Raw genomic sequence first — 17,517 nt, 5'->3', positions numbered from 1 at the left:
AATTCCATACTAAGTCTGAACATATGTTAATCTATCAGTTTCAGATATCAGTAAATGTTTCTAAATTCAGAGTTCAGCCAATTGTAAAAATGTACCTATTAAACTATTCTCATTCAAATGCCAGCAGTTTAACATTTCAAATTTTGAGTTTTAAATCAATGTTCAAAGATTTACGTTTTCTGCTGTTTAGCATTTTTTGTCCATTCTCCACCTATAGTCTGAGCTTTATTACACTTGTTGGTGGTTTTTGCTTCTAAATCTTTAAATACATTCAGCTCATTTTGACAGTTTAGCTTAGTTTCAGCTTCACTTCAGCTATTCAGCAGCTTCAGCAATCAGTTTCCAAATTTAGCATATGCTGCTAATTTCACAGTTCAGCTAAATGTAAAAATAAACTGTTAACCTTGTCCTACTGAAATAACAGGTGTTTAGACATTTTAGCTGTCCAGCTTTTTAAACAATGTTCACAGATTTCAGTTTGCTGCTGTTTAGGATAATTTTTCTCTATTATTCACTTACTTTTTGTGCTTTACTTGGTTGTTGGTGCTTTTTGCTTCTACATCTTTCAATACATTCAGCTTATTTTGACAGTTTTGCTTAGTTTCAGCTTCAGTTCAGCTATTAAGCTGATTCAGCTAACAGTTTAAGCTATCCAGCATTCAAACAGCATTTCTGCAAGAAATGCAATTTATCTAGTTTCTGTTGCCATTAGCTAAGCTAACGATTAACATTAGCTAACCTTCAGTGTGCAAACATACACATTAATCTTAAACAAACCTATCAAGAAAGTAAAAGTTTGAATGTATAAGACAGAAAAAGTCATTAAACTTTCAGCAAACCTACAGATGTGATGTTTAAAATGCTACATATTTAGGAAAACTCTAAAAAGAAAGAAGAAAAAAATACAGTATTTATTGTTTACTGTATTTGAGTTTATTAAAATATATTCATGATGCATGACTTACACAATATCACAGTTATGTATGTTGGAGCTTTGCCCCAGAAAATAATCCAAAATGGCACTTTGACATTTTCATGTCAGATTAATAGGAACAGCACCTCAGATCTGGGATAAACAGGAACAATATAACAAAATAAATTACATTTACATATCTTTTGCATGGAATACTAAAAATATTAGCTCTTAGTGTCAATAGTCACACAAAACAGGACAGAAATACACAAACACAAGTTTAAAGTGCAAATAATAAATTGAAACAACTTCACTTAACCATGTTTTATAAATAGAGCATTTTCCTTCACAAACCTTAATAGTGTTATCTTCATTTTCAGCTATATTAATTATTTCATTAGAGACATGACCAAGTTCCTTTAGTCTGCTCCTCTTGTTTCAACAACTCAACCCTAAAAGGTAATTTGTTTTATTAATGACTCTCCAAAGAAAGAAGGATGCCAGTCTGATTTATAAGGAACTGGGTTCACCAAAGCATAAAGACTAAAAACCGAGGATTTCTTCTGCTCTAGACTAGATCTTGTGTTTCCAGATTCCCATGTTGTTGCACAAAAAAAATTAAACATTATTTATATTGTGTTTTACTAATTTTTTGAGACAATAAATAACTTTTAAAAGGGTCATATTTAGGGACAATCCTTGGAAAATGCCATTCTGGGACTTAAAGATTCTACTTGCATAAATGAACAGTCCTGTTAAAAGATATTTAATGGTTTGTGGGCATTCAACAACCTCAAATTTTTGATCTAGGGGAACATTTGCACTGGAAACACAAGATTCAGAGAAGGTGGTATCCTTGGATTTCAAGTTATTTGAGGCTTAAGAATTTGGGATTGTGGGAATATTCTAAACCAAAGATGTCAATGATCGGATTCTTGAATCGTAGGAATTATTTTCCATGTATTATGAAGTAAGGATGTTGGCCCAACCGGTTAATCAACCAGCACCTTCAAAGGTTTCCTACTTAACATGTTCTTGGCTTATTATGTTGTTTTCAGTCTTTATGCTAACCTTTCAACGCCTGATGCTGCATTTTAAGCAGTTTGACTGGTATCAGTTTCTGTCTACAGTACAAAATAATCTTCTCTGTTGATGCTACCATCTGCTGAAAGCGTTTTAGTGTTGGTCCTTTGTACATTCAATAACCTGGTGTCGGGGACACGTTTAACACTGCTAGTTCATGTTTCCTTTCACTCAAGCACACTTCTGTCACACGTCTTTGCAGTTTGTGGGGAAGGTGACAGCCACAGGTTTGTCCTTTTCTTCGGGTCTCTGAAGATCACGAGGCGTTGAGAAAAGCACAAAACAAAAAAGTGAAACTTCCTTTCAAATCCACCGTGTATTGTTTCAGGACACTGTGAGGATTGAAAGCTGCATTTCCCTAAATTAGGCTTTCAAATGTTGAATGAAAGTGACACGTAAAAGTCCAGTCAGAAAGTCCACACTTCTATGTTAATGATAATTTTCTGTCACTCAAAACTGCTGGTTTTGTTAGTTTTTAACTTGTTATCCATAAACGTTGCTGAGTTTGTTTGACTGACACGTCCCCGCCGATCTTATTGTAGTGGAAACCCGTGATCAGAGGCACCAGACAGCACATTCACATTTAGATCCTCCAACAGGTCCCCTCGGACTGACATGCGTACAGTTGAGTCCTTAAATTTGTAGTTTTCCTTCGCTTTAAGCATGAAAGCCTCTGTTGCGTTTTCTTTTCCTTAAACAGTAACATCTAACCAGCATTCCCAACAAAATGAGCAGAACTAAAGATAACATCACAACAACCACCGTGTAGTTGGGTATGTCTGGCTGGTGACACATTTCCTTGGTCACCTTCTCAATGTTGACTGGCTCTGAATGATCCCTGTGGACACAAGTCACTCTCTCGATGTCAGGAACGACGACTGCGGAGTTCTGCACCATGTGGAGGAAACCCAGGTTGTCGCAGCAGCTCAGCGGGTTGGAGCCCATGTACAGGGTCTTTAATGAGCGTTCCAAGGCGAGGATAGTGGAGTGGTCCAGGGTTACCAGGTTGTTGTTCTGCAGGTTCAAGGACTCAATGGAAGACTCTTTGTTCCACGTTGGCAGAGTCGTCAACTGGTTGGTGGATAGGTCAACATGTTTGAGACTCTTCAGTGAGGACAGGTCAGTGTTCAGGCTTGAAATGTAATTTTCCCTAAGGAGGAGGTGGACCAGGGAGTGTTCCAGACCAGAGAGAGAGTCTTTGTCAATGTCTAGTCCTGCATTTAGAGACAAATCTAGCAACTTCAGCGGGGTGTTCACAAATGCATGAGCAGGAAGGCTCCTCAGGTTATTTTCACAAAGAAACAGGAAGTGCAGGTTGGGAACAGAAGAAAAGGAAACACAACCAGGAGATTCCTTGTTTTGGTCCATTAGTGGCGGTTCGTGCTGGTTCTGCTGAGAGCTACAGATCTTCACATTATTTTGTTGGAGCTGCAGGTATCTGATGTTTGGTAGTCTTTGAAATATTTGCTGATCCAGATTTGTGAGGTAATTTCCTTGTAAGAGGAGCTTTTTAAGAGACGGAAGAGCATTCTCTCCAAACGTTAGACTCTGCAGTGAGTTATGGCTGAGGTTAATAATCTTCACTCTCTCTAAAATGTCTGTGGAGGTGACAGAAAACATGCTGATACAGTTATTGCTCACATTCAGGACCTCAAGTGATCCCATATGGTTAAAAAGACTCTCTGGTAAATTGATGAGTTTGTTATAACTCATGTCCAAGGATCTCAGATGATTAAAGACCAAGTCTCTCTGGATTCCTGCACTTCCCGTGTTGGTGACATTGTAAAGGTTGTTTCGGGACATGTCCAAAAATTCAAGAACATTATTTTCTGGGAGAAGAGGGAAGTGAAGCATTTGGTTTTCACTCAGATCAAAAGAGCGAAGTTTAAATGAATTGTTTGTCTGCGCACTTTGAAAGAATTCAATGCTGTTCTTGCTGAAATTGAGAATTTCCAAGTTGTGAAGATTGAAGTCGATAATGCATGTGATTGAATTCTTGGACAAATCGAGCTCAGCCAGGTGATCTAAAGGGTCAAACGCCCCGTCTTCGATCTCCATGATGACGTTATTGCGGAGGTTGATTTTCCTCAAGGACAAAGCTCTGCTGAAGGTGCTCTGCTCTATTTTTGTGATGCTGTTGCTGTTCAAAGAAAGGTTTGACAGGGATGGAGATTCAGCCAAAAAGTAGTCCGACATGCCCGTGTACAGCCCGTTGCTTGAAAGGTCCAGTGATTCCACGCCTGTAAGAGGTCCAACGTTTGTTTTGGACTGTGCAAAAACATTTAAATGATTCTTGGAGAGGTCCAAAACCCTCAGAGCCTTCATATCTTTGAAGAGACCTGGCTGGATGAAGTGAATTCTGTTGGAATGAAGGTTCAGCTGATGGAAGTCGGTGTGGAAGCCTAAAGTTTCCTGTGTGAGGTTTTGAACCTGGTTCCGAGAAAGGTCCAGCATTTGGACATCCCGTGGAAGGTTGGCTGGTGCACTTTTGAGGCTCAAATCGCTGCAGAGCACATCCATCTGGACCTGTGGGCAGAGACAAACACACAGGTCTGATGATGTCGGCACACAGCCAGGCACACAACAAATGTTCAAGCAGAGGATCAGTTTATGAGGCAGGGTTCTGGCAACAAAAAGGTCTTCAGAGGTTTAAAAAGGTAAGTTTATTAGATTTGTTCTCTACAATAAAAAAGAACAACATCTAAATCTTTTCTCATTTCTTTTCTCTTTTTACCCTAATAAATTGCGATATTTAAGTTATCAGTTAGTTTATAATAGAAACCACATGTTCACAAGATCCAGTGTCCTAAAACAGCTCATAGAACGACCTCCTCCTTTTTCTCTTCGAAGCACAGAAGAGAACACTTCCCTTCTTGGCATATTTAAGGAGTTGTGTAATGGGCCAAGGCTGTAAACAAAAACACAGATCGCTTCACCGCAGATCTGTTATCAGGAATCACCGCAGATCTGTTATCAGGAATGGAGGAACAAATAAAGAACATTTGTTTTATGGTATCACTGACAGCAGGAACTCTTCTCAGTGACAGATGTGTACTATCAGAGACGGCCTACATAGACAACAGCTGATTACACTCATCTCTCACCGAATGAATTCAAATCTGAACATTTTACGTGGTTTAAGACGGGTGTAGTCAGATCACTCCAGAAAAACATGACTTCACGTTTGAACTTCTCTTTTTGCATTTAAATATAAACTGATGATTAAAAATAGCTTTTGTGTTTCAGTTTTGGCTTCATCTCTTAGACCTGAAAGTCTATCTCCTTTCTTTGAAGTGATAGTTTTTGTTCAGCAAAGAGAACATCAATGTTTCAGAAATGTAAATTTGGCTCGTTTTACAAACATTCAACCCGTTTTATGGTCCCTTTGAGGATGTTCAGAGCTTTAAGCTCTGTAGCAGCGATTGAGGTTGATTTTGGTTCTGCACGGTGGAGTTTTTTAAGTCTTGGATCGCAGTCCACCCGCTAATGCCTTCAGTCAGCTAAGACTTCCCCATTTCATTTACACCTACTAATTAAAATAAACAAATCAGGATAGAACAAAGGCATTTAACAGACTTTTATAAAATTGGAAAAATGGTTAATTCCCTCAAAACATATTTTTTTATAACTCTAACCTGTTTTTACAAGCATTCCGCCTCCACTCACTGTTAACCACTTTCACAAGAAAACCAAGAATATCAATATAAATTTCTGGGTTGCTGGACCAACCCTATGATGGTTCTGTTACAAACCAATTCTTGCTCTGTTTGTATCTCTATGGCTGATTAGCAGGGATGTGCATTAGTGAAATGTTGGCGATACGATACGTATCACAATTAGGGATGCACCAATATGAAATTATGGGCCGATACCGATATTAATATCACTGTTATGGCCGATAACCAATATTTGCTGATACCGATATACTGACACTAATGCATCTAAAAGCAGTAGATTTTGTATAGAATGAACATTATTAAAGCTGAATTTACATTATTGTGTACACATACCACACACATTTATGATTTTGAGATGATTACAATCACTGTCACATGACTAAACAAATACACATCACCCCCCTCACCCTCTGAAACAGATAAACAAATGGAAATAAGATGGAAAAATTATTGCTTGTTTATATCTGCCCAGTTTTATATATTGGACCGATACCGATACGTTAAAAAATGACTAACATCTGCCAATACCGATGCCGATATATTGTGCATCTTTAATCATAATACAGGGGAGATGATACGATACATTGCGATACATTCAGTCAGACAATATTAGTGATTTTTAGACTGAATTTATAATAAGAAAATCCAATAAACAGTCCAAACTGATACTTAACGTGTTTAACATCAGGTATCTGAACCATAATAGAGGGATTTACATTTCAGTGGTGGAAACAAAACCCATTGCACACTGCTGCCAACTAGTGGTCGGCGTTTGAATTGCACCAAAAGAGAAGAAAATACACAAATGTTTGCATGTAGAATTAGATACACGGCTTTTGAATATCAATATAATATTGCAGGAAAAAATATCACTATATTTTGTCATATCCATATTTTCTAATTAGTAAGTATCCACAAAAATAAAAGCACAAATGGGATTCTAGACCAAAAGTTCTTGAAGTTTTCAGCTTTAAAAAAGAAAATATTGCTAAAGCCAAGGATACAACAAAAATCTAAATTTGTTGTGCTTATGAAAAATTATAACTTTTATGACAATTTCAAAGAAAATAAATAACTGAAGAATTTATTTATTATTTGATTTGATTTCTGGAGATGTATCACTGCTTTAAAGCAGCTGTCTTGCCGCAGAAACAACAGGAAAGAGACCGGAAGTGACACCAGACTGGACAGAAACTGGAAATGTCGATCTGGCCCAAATGCATGATGGGTACTCATACTACTGACCTGTTCTCTATTTCAGGCCCCATACAAGAGATTTAAAATAGAATGATGTTATTCCCCCTTTTCTTTCCTTTTTCCTCCTTAAAAATACCCTGCTGCTATATCATCTTACATCTATGTTTCACTCCTCTGTCATCACTTTCACACACAAACTATTGTTTATTTTGATTTATGACAGCATTCACCTGTCCTGTCTGGCTGGAAAAAAAAACTTCCAGTGTTTCCTGATATTTGAATAACATTTGCAAAAGCCTCGAGCCGTGATCTGCTGAGGGACAATTACCATTCCCTTCCTTTTTAAAAATGGGATTTATAGGATTACATGGAATTAAAGCTGAGGGAAATTTAGGAGATGTTCAGGAAAATGCAGCACTTTTATTGATGCTGATCCCAGTGGGAAAACCTGATGTGATACTCTGGTATATTTAGAAACATGATGACCACACAGAACTATTGTGGCACACTTTTACTTTCAGTGAGAGTCTATTTTAAGAAAAGGTGACATGAAACAAAGCTCGTCCCAGGTTGATTCTCTCGTTTTTAATTCACTTCCATTTGGTTTCTGTGGATCTCTGAGAGGCTGCATGACTGGAAACTTCCCGTTTTTCTTAGAAATCAGAAACACCAGGAGATGATGTCGTTACTGACCAGACTTTTTCCAAGAAAAGACACAAATTAAAGGTAATCATCTGAGAATGATGGAGAAGTCAAAAATCATCTAAATGACCAAACTTTTACAACTTTAAAGGGATTTATATATTTTCATATTATTGTGACTCGTGTTTTTGTGTAAAAGTTCATAAATAACGAATCTATGCCTAATTATATGACCAGCAGCAGAAAACTGTAGAAAATCTTGTGTATTTGGGATCATACCATGTAGGAAATTCTCTAAATTCCTGCTGAACTGGAAGTTTGAAGTTTTTATGCTCGTGATCATCACTCAGGCCTAACGCGTTACTGCAGCTTCAAAAGTAAGCTCGTGCATGAGGTGTGCATGCTGTACGTGCACACTCCTTAGCGAAAATAACAGCTGAGACAGTCCCGTGTGTGTGTGGCCCGGAGGACAGAAGAACACAGCAAAATAATAAAAATAATGTGCCTCTGTCTCTGCAGCTGCACTTTCTCGTCGGCCGCCCGAATGTGCAGTGTGTGTGTGTGTGTGTGTGTGTGTGTGTGTGTGTGTGTGTGTGTGCGTGTGTGTGTGCGCGTGTGTGTGTGTGTGTGTGTGTGTGGCCCAGAGGACAGGAGAACACGCAGCTAATTAATTAAATAATTTGGTTCTGTACCTTTCTCTTCAGCACAGCTGACAAAGGTTTAAGATGGGTCAGTCCTCCTGCATGCTCAGATCATTCCCTTCCCTTGCTTGAAAAATTGTTCCAAAATGAAAGTTGAACCCACATCTTTTTTATCTGTGAATTCAATGCCGTTCGGCTAGTCTCAAATAAAAATTTGGGCGTCTTATTACTGTAAAAAAATATATCGTCGTCGTCTTCCTCCGCTTATCCGGGTCGCGGGGGCAACATCCCAACTAGGGAGCTCCAGACCGTCCTCTCCAACGTGTCCTGGGTCGACCCGGGGGCCTCCTGCCGGCAGGACATGCCCGAAACACCTCCCCAGGGAGGCGTCCAGGAGGCATCCTGACCAGATGCCCAAACCAACTCAACTGACTTCTTTCAATCCGGAGGAGCAGCGGTTCTACTGCGAGTCCCTCCGGAATGTCCGAGCTCCTCACCCTATCTCTAAGGCTGAGCCCGGCCACCCTACGGAGGAAACTGTTAGGTAATTTCATTGTCCCATCCAGGGTTACCTGAGGGAAAGTTCAACACGTAGGGGTTATATTAATAAGCCAATCGATTAACCCATACCAATCTTTACCAATAAACAATTTAGACTTTGCAAAGTGGAGAGAGAGATAAAATGATTCACATGAGTCGGTAGGCAATTCGCTCTCTCAGCCAGAACCCTCAAAAAGCATTTATTAAGGACACAAAAATGGTAAAACGCACACACATTTACACACATTGCTTTAGACTCTCGAAAGGGAGACAAACAGGCGTTGGCACAGGGCGTTCTTACTGATAAGCCAGGACTGGAAAGAGGCAAGGTCAAACGCCTGCCTGTTGCCAGGGTAAAATAAACTGGATGAAGCTTTCGTTTAAAAAATAATAAAATAATTAATAAAATAAAAATAAAATAATAAATTATGTATCCATAATTTATCCAACAGAAACTCATTTCGGCCGCTTGTATCCGCGATCTCGTTCTATCGGTCATTACCTTAGATGAGGATTGGGTCGTAGATCGACCGGTAAATCCAGAGCCTGGCTTTCTGGCTCAGCTCCCTCTTCCCCACGACAGATCTGCTCAGCGTCCGCATCACTGCAGACGCGGAACCAATCCGCCTGTCGATCTCCCGATCCCTCCTACCCTCACTCGTGAACAAGACCCCGAGATACTTAAACTCCTCCACTTGAGGTAGGACTTCTCCCCCGACCCGGAGTTGGCAAGCCACCCTTTTCCGGTCGAGAACCATGGTCTCAGATTTGGAGGTGCTGATCCTCATCAACAGCCGCTTCACACTCGGCCGCGAACCTACCCAGCAAGAGCTGAAGGTCAGAGCTGGATGAAGCTAGGAGGACCACATCATCCGCAAAAAGCAGAGACGAGATTCTCCTGCCACCAAACTCGACACACTCCACACCACGACTGCACCTAGAAATTCTGTCCATAAAGGTTATGAACAGAACCGGTGACAAAGGGCAGCCCTGGCGGAGTCCAACCCTCACCGGGAACAGGTCCGACTTACTACCGGCTATGCGGACCAAACCCACGCTGCTCTGGTAAAGGGACTGAATGGCCCTTAACAGAAAGCCACCCACCCCATACTCCTGGAGCATCCCCCACAGGGTGCCCCTGGGGACACGGTCATAAGCCTTCTCCAAATCCACAAAACACATGTGGATTAGTTGGGCAAACTCCCATGCCCCCTCCCATCACCCTTGCAAGGGTACAGAACTGGTCCACAGTTCCACAGCCAGGACGAAAACCACATTGCTCCTCCTCAATCTGAGATTCAACTATCGATTGGACCCTCCTCTCCAGTACCTTGGAGTAGACCTTTCCAGGGAGGCTGAGGAGTGTGATCCTCCTATAGTTGGAACACACCCTCAGGTCACCCTTCTTAAAGATGGGGACCACCACCCCGGTCTGCCATTCCACAGGAACTACCCCCGATGACCATGCAATGTTGCAGAGACGTGTCAACCACGACAGCCCTACAACATCCATAGCCTTGAGATACCCAGGACGAATCTCATCCGCCCCCGGGGCTCTGCCGCTGTGTAGTTGTTTGACTACCTCAGCAACTTCTGCCCCCGAGATTGGACAGTCCATCCCCAGGTCTCCCGGCTCTGGTTCCTCCTCGGAATGTGCATAGGTGGGATTGAGGAGCTCCTCAAAGTATTCTTTCCACCGTCCGACTATAGCCCCAGTTGACGTCAGCAGCTCTCCATCCCCCACTGTAAACAGTGTGAGCGAGTTGCTGCCTTCCTCTCCTGAGATGCCGGACAGTTTGCCAGAACCTCTTTGGAGCCCATCGATAGTCTTTTTCCATGGCACCACCAAACTCCCCCCACGCCCGAGATTTTGCCTCGGAAACTACCACTGCTGCACCCCGCTTGGCTATCCGGTACCTGTCTGCTGCCTCCGGAGACCCACAGACCAGCCACGCCCTGTAGGCCTCCTTCTTCAGCCTGACGGCTCCCCTAACCTCTGGTGTCCACCAGCGGGTACGGGGGTTGCCACCACGACTGGCACCGGTCACCTTGCGACCACAGCTAGCAACAGCTGCCTCAACAATCGCAGAGTGGAACAAGGCCCGCTCGGTCAATGTCCCCCACTGCTCTCGGGACGCAGTCAAAGCTCTGCCAGAGGTGGGAGTTGAAGACCGTCTTGACAGGATCTTCTGCCAGGCGTTCCCAGCAGACCCTCACTATGCGTTTGGGTCTCGCTCACGGGCCCCAACCCCAGGCCTGGCTCCAGGGTGGGACCCCGGTAACCCTCCGGGCCGGGTACTCCGACTCTTTGAATTTACATCCATGAAAGATCCTTTGAACCGTTCTTTGTCTCACCCTTCACCTAAGACCAATTTGTCATGGGAGACCCTACCTGGGGCACAAAGTGCCCAAGACAACATAGCTCCTAGGATCATTAGGACATTCAAACTCATCCACCACGTTAAGGTGACAGTTCAAGGAGGATGTGTATGTTCACAACTGGAGTCGAACCCAGGTCTTCTGCATGAGAGTCAGACATCTTACTAGGTGAGCTAAAGCACCAGTGACGTTCAATCTATCTGTAACGTTTATATCCTTGATGACAGCTGAAACAACGTCAATCCAAAGAACAGTTCGAAGCGAAAATGGCTATTTTGTTGCTAATTTGCAGGAAATATCTAGAAGAAAGTTCTACAGAAAGTAGCTAAGGGTCCTCAGAAATGTAGCTAGCTTTGTCACTAGGCGTTAGGAACAGCGACAAAGACTAAAGCTATGGCTAGCAAATGCTACGGGCTATGCCTGAGCGTGAACGCGCATGAAGCAGCCTGCTCGACCCGAGCAGCTCTCTTTTTCTGTGATTTTACAGAAAAATAGGCAATCACAGTAAAAATGCCAGGGCTCATTCTACAGGATCAGGGCATTGCAGGAGAATGTAGAAAGAAGAAATTTATTATTTCTATACATGTTTTGACTGTCAAACTTCCTTATAGTCCCTTTAAAGGTTGTTTATACATCTGTAGTGGTCTCTAGTAGGAATGAATGCCTTGTAAGTCGTTCTCAGGGGTAAACATGTTCCTGTGCGCCTGTTTGAGGATGTAAAAATCAGCTGGAGGAGAAAGTAGCTTTAGACGGCAGGATTTGAACAGTTATTTCCTGATAGTTGGACATCTTGCCTCTGATTGGCTAACAGCAACATTCCATTTTTGGTTCTTTTTTAAACACAATTAAGGTTTTTCTTTACCTTGCTGACGTTTTGTTTGCGGCTGCACGCTCATTTGGAGACAAACACAGAAAGAACGTACAAAAGATAACAGCTACATGACTCTACTACTGACCCTCTTTGCTCTGCAATGTTGATGTTTTATAAAAAAAATCTCTAAAAATAATTAAGGTAAATTTTGTTTATTTTAATTAGAAATAAAAATGAGGGGAAAATGCAGTAACAGTTAAAGAAAAGTGAGTACTTACCACTTGGCATGGAGGGAGGTGTCGGCGTGGACGCGCGAGCGTGGCGGGACAGCTGATCAACAGCAGGAAGAGCAGCTGGAGGACGGCCATGGCGCTGCTGCACAGAGAGAGTCCAGATCACAGATCAGAAACTCATGAGTGCAGGAAGCATGTTGGAGGTGATATGAGTGAAAAAGGGAAGGAAGTGCGCCCTGGCTGCCCACTCTGACCTTTCACTGATCTCACGTTTACGTTAAACTGGCACCTATGGAGCAGAGCGACTCAGAAAACCAGTGGGTTTCCATCCATGCTCAGTAATTTCTCTGTTATTATTGTTGTTTTGAACGACGAGGAGGAGTCTCTGTTTTGTCTTACTTCAGTGGCTCATCGTTTCTACGGCTCAAAATCTTTGTTTCCCGATGGTTTTACTTCTGAACAAACCAAAACAGCAGAGCCGAGCAGACAATGTGGGAGTCATTAGTAATGAAGTAATGGTAAGTACCCATGAGGACGGGAGGCTGATAAGCATGTGAAAATTTCACAGAAACAAAAACGTTTTCAAGGCTTGGAAACAAAAAAAAAGGGCAAATTCTTGTCTGATTCAGTGCAGATTTGATTAATCAAAGCGGCCGTGTGTCCGAGACAAGAACAGGAACATCTTTGATTCAGAGCTGCTTTAATCTCTCCTCTCTAGAAAGCAGACAGGGTTTCACAATCTGATAAAACATTAGAGTGTTTCCCTCTTTTATAGCAATAATTCTCACACATTTCAATAAAGAAATTACATTTATTATTTCAGTTATGAATGTTTGAGACCCCAAAATTGTGTAATGATTTAATTATTAATCTAATTCATCTATATTGGCTCATAAATATTTACATGATTCATTTAAAAATGACGAAAACCAGAGGATAGAGTTACAGAGGATATTTTTCTGTAGTTTAAAGGCCAGATGTTCTATTTCTTTGTTACATGTATCCAGTTTGTTTTTGGAAAAAATAAATAAATAAAATAAGGAAATATTAAAAGACAAATGAAACTAATCTCTAATAATCAGTCTCTATCTGATAAATCCACTCGGGTTCTGCTTTAGCACATGCATGTGCGGTTTAATCCCAAACAAAAGAAAAGTTTAGATTATCTTCACCTGTTCTGAGAGAATATCTCATTTTTTGCAGTAAAAGAATCTGTCACATAAATAAAATGAAGTCAGAGGCGTCGTGTTCTCAAGAAAAGGACCAAAGATTGATCTGAAAACTCGTTTTTGTTACACTTCAACACTTTATTTCTGCAGGAATCGTACTTAAGCTGCTTTATTATCGACTGTAAAAGTGAAGCGGGAGTCTTTTATTTTGATAAAACCACAACCTAAACCAATTTTATAATTTCCTGTTTAAATAAAAATTGCCTCTCAACCTCCTATAATTTGACATTATTATATTAAAATTAAATATTTTCTACCTTATGAGCAACTTAATTCAGATAATAAAACACACAATTAAATATTTTGCCACCTTTTATGAAACATTATTCCTGAACTAAATCCACATGACTAAAGCAGCCCCTCCATGTAAGACAAGCTCCACATTTACCTCCGTGGGCGACTAATCTTCTCTGCAGCACCTCTGATTTCACATCCTCAGACGCTCACTCAGATTGATACCGACGCCCACAAACCGAGAAGCTTGTTTGACTCCTGCTTCCACATCGGCCCGACTCCGGCTGCTGTCCAGCCATCACATCCTGTAAAAATATCCAGCATCGCTCTGCCTCTTCCTCCTCCCACTGCTCATGGGGAAACACCATATAAGGGGGCTGGGAAGTCCAAGGAGACAACCCACAACCTAAACTGGACGATTTCCTCTCACACACCAACTCCAACTTGGAATTTGGGGCATTTTATTTGTCATTTATCCCATTTTTCTGCCTCTCTTCCAAAAACAGCCTTACTTGGGGATGTCTGAGATGAGACTCGAGCAGAAGTTACTGATAGATTTACTCATTTTGAGAGGGAGCGACGGGGAATAAATCACACATCCCCTTCACAGCTGTGGGAGAAAAGTGCTTGTCATGTGGCTTTGATCAGACTGTAAACACACATCACCGTAACGATGACGAGTAACACAACCAACAGACAAAACGTGGAATGACTGTACAAGTGTCTGGATGGGAAAACGTGAGAAAAATACAGATCTGCGAGATTTAATCTCTTGATTTAGTCTGAAATTATCAAAAAATAAGCAACGTTACAATTTTGTGGCACTACTTCTTAAAACCGCAAGTTAATATTTTCACTGTAGAGAACATAAGGTTCCTAGTTTATAATAAATGAATGACATCAGACGCTGGGTCTCAAACATAAATCAACTCCAGACGTAGTCTGAGTAAAACAGATTCAACTAGGAGGAAAATCTGGGATTATTTAAAGAAACAAAAGACATTCAGACTGACTGAAGAACTGTGGCGGGGTCTGAAGTTAGTTGCTTCGATCAGATTTGTAAAACCAGCCAGACGGATTGAGACATCCATTTAATCTTTTCTAATTCTGTCTTTCACAAATTTAAACCCCTTTATTTCTGGTTTTAGTCTTACATTAAACTCTTGATCTAATTCTTTCAACCTCATCAAGTTTTACTGTAATCTAGATTTAAATCACTGAAGCTGTTCCTGTCTGTCAAGACTCAAGTTCACGTATTTTAATTTCTATTTACCTCTAACAAACAATCTGTCAGGATTAATTTTTCACTTTGTTTACTTTTTGCCTTTATGACGAATTTAGTAGCATTTTACAATTAGTTACTGAGAATTACAACATTTTTATTATTATTACATATAAAATCTGAACTTTTGCCACACGAGGGCAGCACAGATATTTATATTAAAAATGTCTTCATTGAGTGTTCTGTTCTGAAAGAAATATATGGGAAGATTAAATAACAACTCTATTTCTTGAAAGGATCCAGAAACACTGAAACGTTTAAAACTATCTTCCACAAAAGCAAAAATCTAACTTCACCGCATCTTTATTTACACAAAATGTAGCTGGACTACATTAAAATTTGTTTTAACTTTATAATATTCAAACCTTTAGCTGTGCGTGTTTTATTAATATTTTTATGTATTGCAACAAGCTTCATTTACATTTAAAACACAAATTAATGTTTTACAAAGAGTTAACATTTCCTTATAACGTATTATTATTAAAATTATTGCTGTTAATTAGAACACAGCTGTATGGTTGCATTGCGGTGCAGTAAATTGTTCCAATTCGTTTTGAAATTATATTACTATTTGTACAAATATTTTGTGTTTTCTGATTTTAATTATCTTTCTTCTCTATTTTGTTGTTTTGTTTTATGATCATTTTGACTTTGATTGTTTTGCTGGTCTTTGTGAAGCACTTTGTGTCTTCACTAAGTAAAATGTATTTATTTAGCACCTTTCTCTTGTAAAAACACCAAAGTGCTGCACAACAAAACTTATGTGATAAGTGCTATATAAATAAACTTTACTTACTAATTTCAACATTTAGATGGTTTTTATAAATGTAGAAACTAAATATGATGATCTTGAATACGGCTAAAACTCTACTACAATGTAATAAGTGTTATATGAGTAAACTCAAAGGGATGAGGAGAAACGTTTGGTGTTGCATTTTCAGAACGACTAAAAAAATGCAGCACTTAAACAAGAATTATATTCAGAATGTTAAACCAGAAGAAAACATGTCTGCTTTTATTTTAAATATTGTGGAGGAAGAGTTAAGAACTGTGTCACTAACAGAAGTACCAACAGTAAATATAATCGTATATAAAGCAGGACTCTTACCTGGTGTTTAGTCTGCTGCAATCGTAGGTCAGGTTTTAAATTCGCCATCCTTTCATTCTTCATCTTTTATGTGCAGTGTCGTTTCTCATTCACATCGCCTGGGTCGTATTACAAACGACGAGCTCGGGGGCTGGTCCATTACTGACAGGTGTTGTGCCAAAGTAGTTACCCCCCGTCAAAAATTGTTTCCCCATTCATTATAGATTGGGGGGCACACATTTTGGCAGCTGGTGCCACACAGCCTGATAAAATCTGTATCCCTCCTTAACTTTTGCTGTGAAGAAACCCTCTGCGACGTTACTGTAGTTATTGGTTATACTGTGATTGATTTTGCAAATAAACTATTTCGTGATAGCAACGCCAACAAAAACAAAGTGTAAACCGAGTGTAAATTCACCGAAGAGCGACGTGTTTCCATGATCACGTCTGGTTTTACAGTATTATAGTATCAAAGTATTTTTCACTACAAAGTATTCCCAGCAGGTTATTCCACACGGCACGATACAACATCACGAAACTATTGGGGAAACAATTTTTGACGGGGGTAACTACTTTGGCACAACACCGGGATTCCCAGACTTTTGGTTTCTCTATTAAAGACAAAAAAGCGCCAACTGCTGGAGGAAGGTTTAACGCGGTCTCCATCTGTTATGTACACCTCGAGAAAAACATTTCATTCAGTGGAGCATTTGCTTCAACAAATTAACCAGTAATTTCACGGATAAATCATGGAAAAACCATAACTCGGTGCTTTTTTTTTCTTACCTTGTACATTAGTTCAACGCTTCCTTCTGCTGGTTAAATTATCTCTGAAACCACTGGACGTATTTGAACAAAACTTTCAGAAAGTAATGTTGGTCTCTCTTCCGTTAGACCAAGCACGGGTACGGAGTAGATGGAGTTAAACACCTTTTAAGTTGACAGAACGAGGAGACAAATGATCAGAAGTCCATTCACTGTTTCGCCGCTCATGAGGGGGAGAGTCTCTGCAGCAAGTCCCGCGACCTGCTCTTGCCAGATGCTTCGGACAGACTCTCGCCGTTCTGCTGAAAACGGCTGATTTTTATTGAAGATTACAGGAATGTTACATACGTAGTTTGCCATACACACACGTAATTCTGCCATCTGCACCTGCAGACGCACGTCAGCTAATAGCCTTGTTAATGAAAGACCAATTCATCCCAAGGACATGCAACCTTGAGATGATCAGGACACATCCTGCAACATCCTTTGCTAACAAAGACAGTTGTTCTTGTATTGAGGAACTGAAGGAAGGAACGCTTTCACTCCCTTATGCAGCTGTTCAGCTTGAGCAGAAAAGGCACAGAGAGGTTTTCGATATTATAACAAGATTCCATGAAAAGGCATATAATAATGTATTTATGATAATATATAAGGAGCATAAGTGAGAGATACATATTTGTTCATATAAAAGAGCTTATAATAATATATGAAAGAGCTTATATGAGAGATATATATTTTCAATCCCCCTTTTGAACTCTTTTAAGAGTTCAATAAAGATATAAGAAATCAAAACAATAACACCAA

At 40.3% G+C, this 17,517-nt stretch overlaps 1 protein-coding gene across 1 annotated transcript; it reads right to left on the bottom strand.

The window, feature by feature from the left end:
• Positions 1 to 910: 910 nt before the first annotated feature.
• On the bottom strand, positions 911 to 13,917 carry lrrc32 (leucine rich repeat containing 32). The gene is made up of 3 exons (XM_015961900.3): positions 13,734 to 13,917; positions 12,162 to 12,258; positions 911 to 4,522 (listed from the first exon to the last, which is right to left on the bottom strand). The coding sequence occupies exons 2-3, from the start codon at positions 12,249 to 12,251 to the stop codon at positions 2,654 to 2,656; spliced, it is 1,959 nt and encodes a 652-aa protein (XP_015817386.3). The 5' UTR covers positions 12,252 to 12,258; positions 13,734 to 13,917; the 3' UTR covers positions 911 to 2,653.
• Positions 13,918 to 17,517: the final 3,600 nt, after the last annotated feature.

The sequence above is a fragment of the Nothobranchius furzeri genome, chromosome 10 (genome assembly GCF_043380555.1).
Source record: "Nothobranchius furzeri strain GRZ-AD chromosome 10, NfurGRZ-RIMD1, whole genome shotgun sequence".
NCBI lineage: Eukaryota > Metazoa > Chordata > Actinopteri > Cyprinodontiformes > Nothobranchiidae > Nothobranchius > Nothobranchius furzeri.
This window is presented reverse-complemented; position numbering and strand designations above follow the sequence as displayed.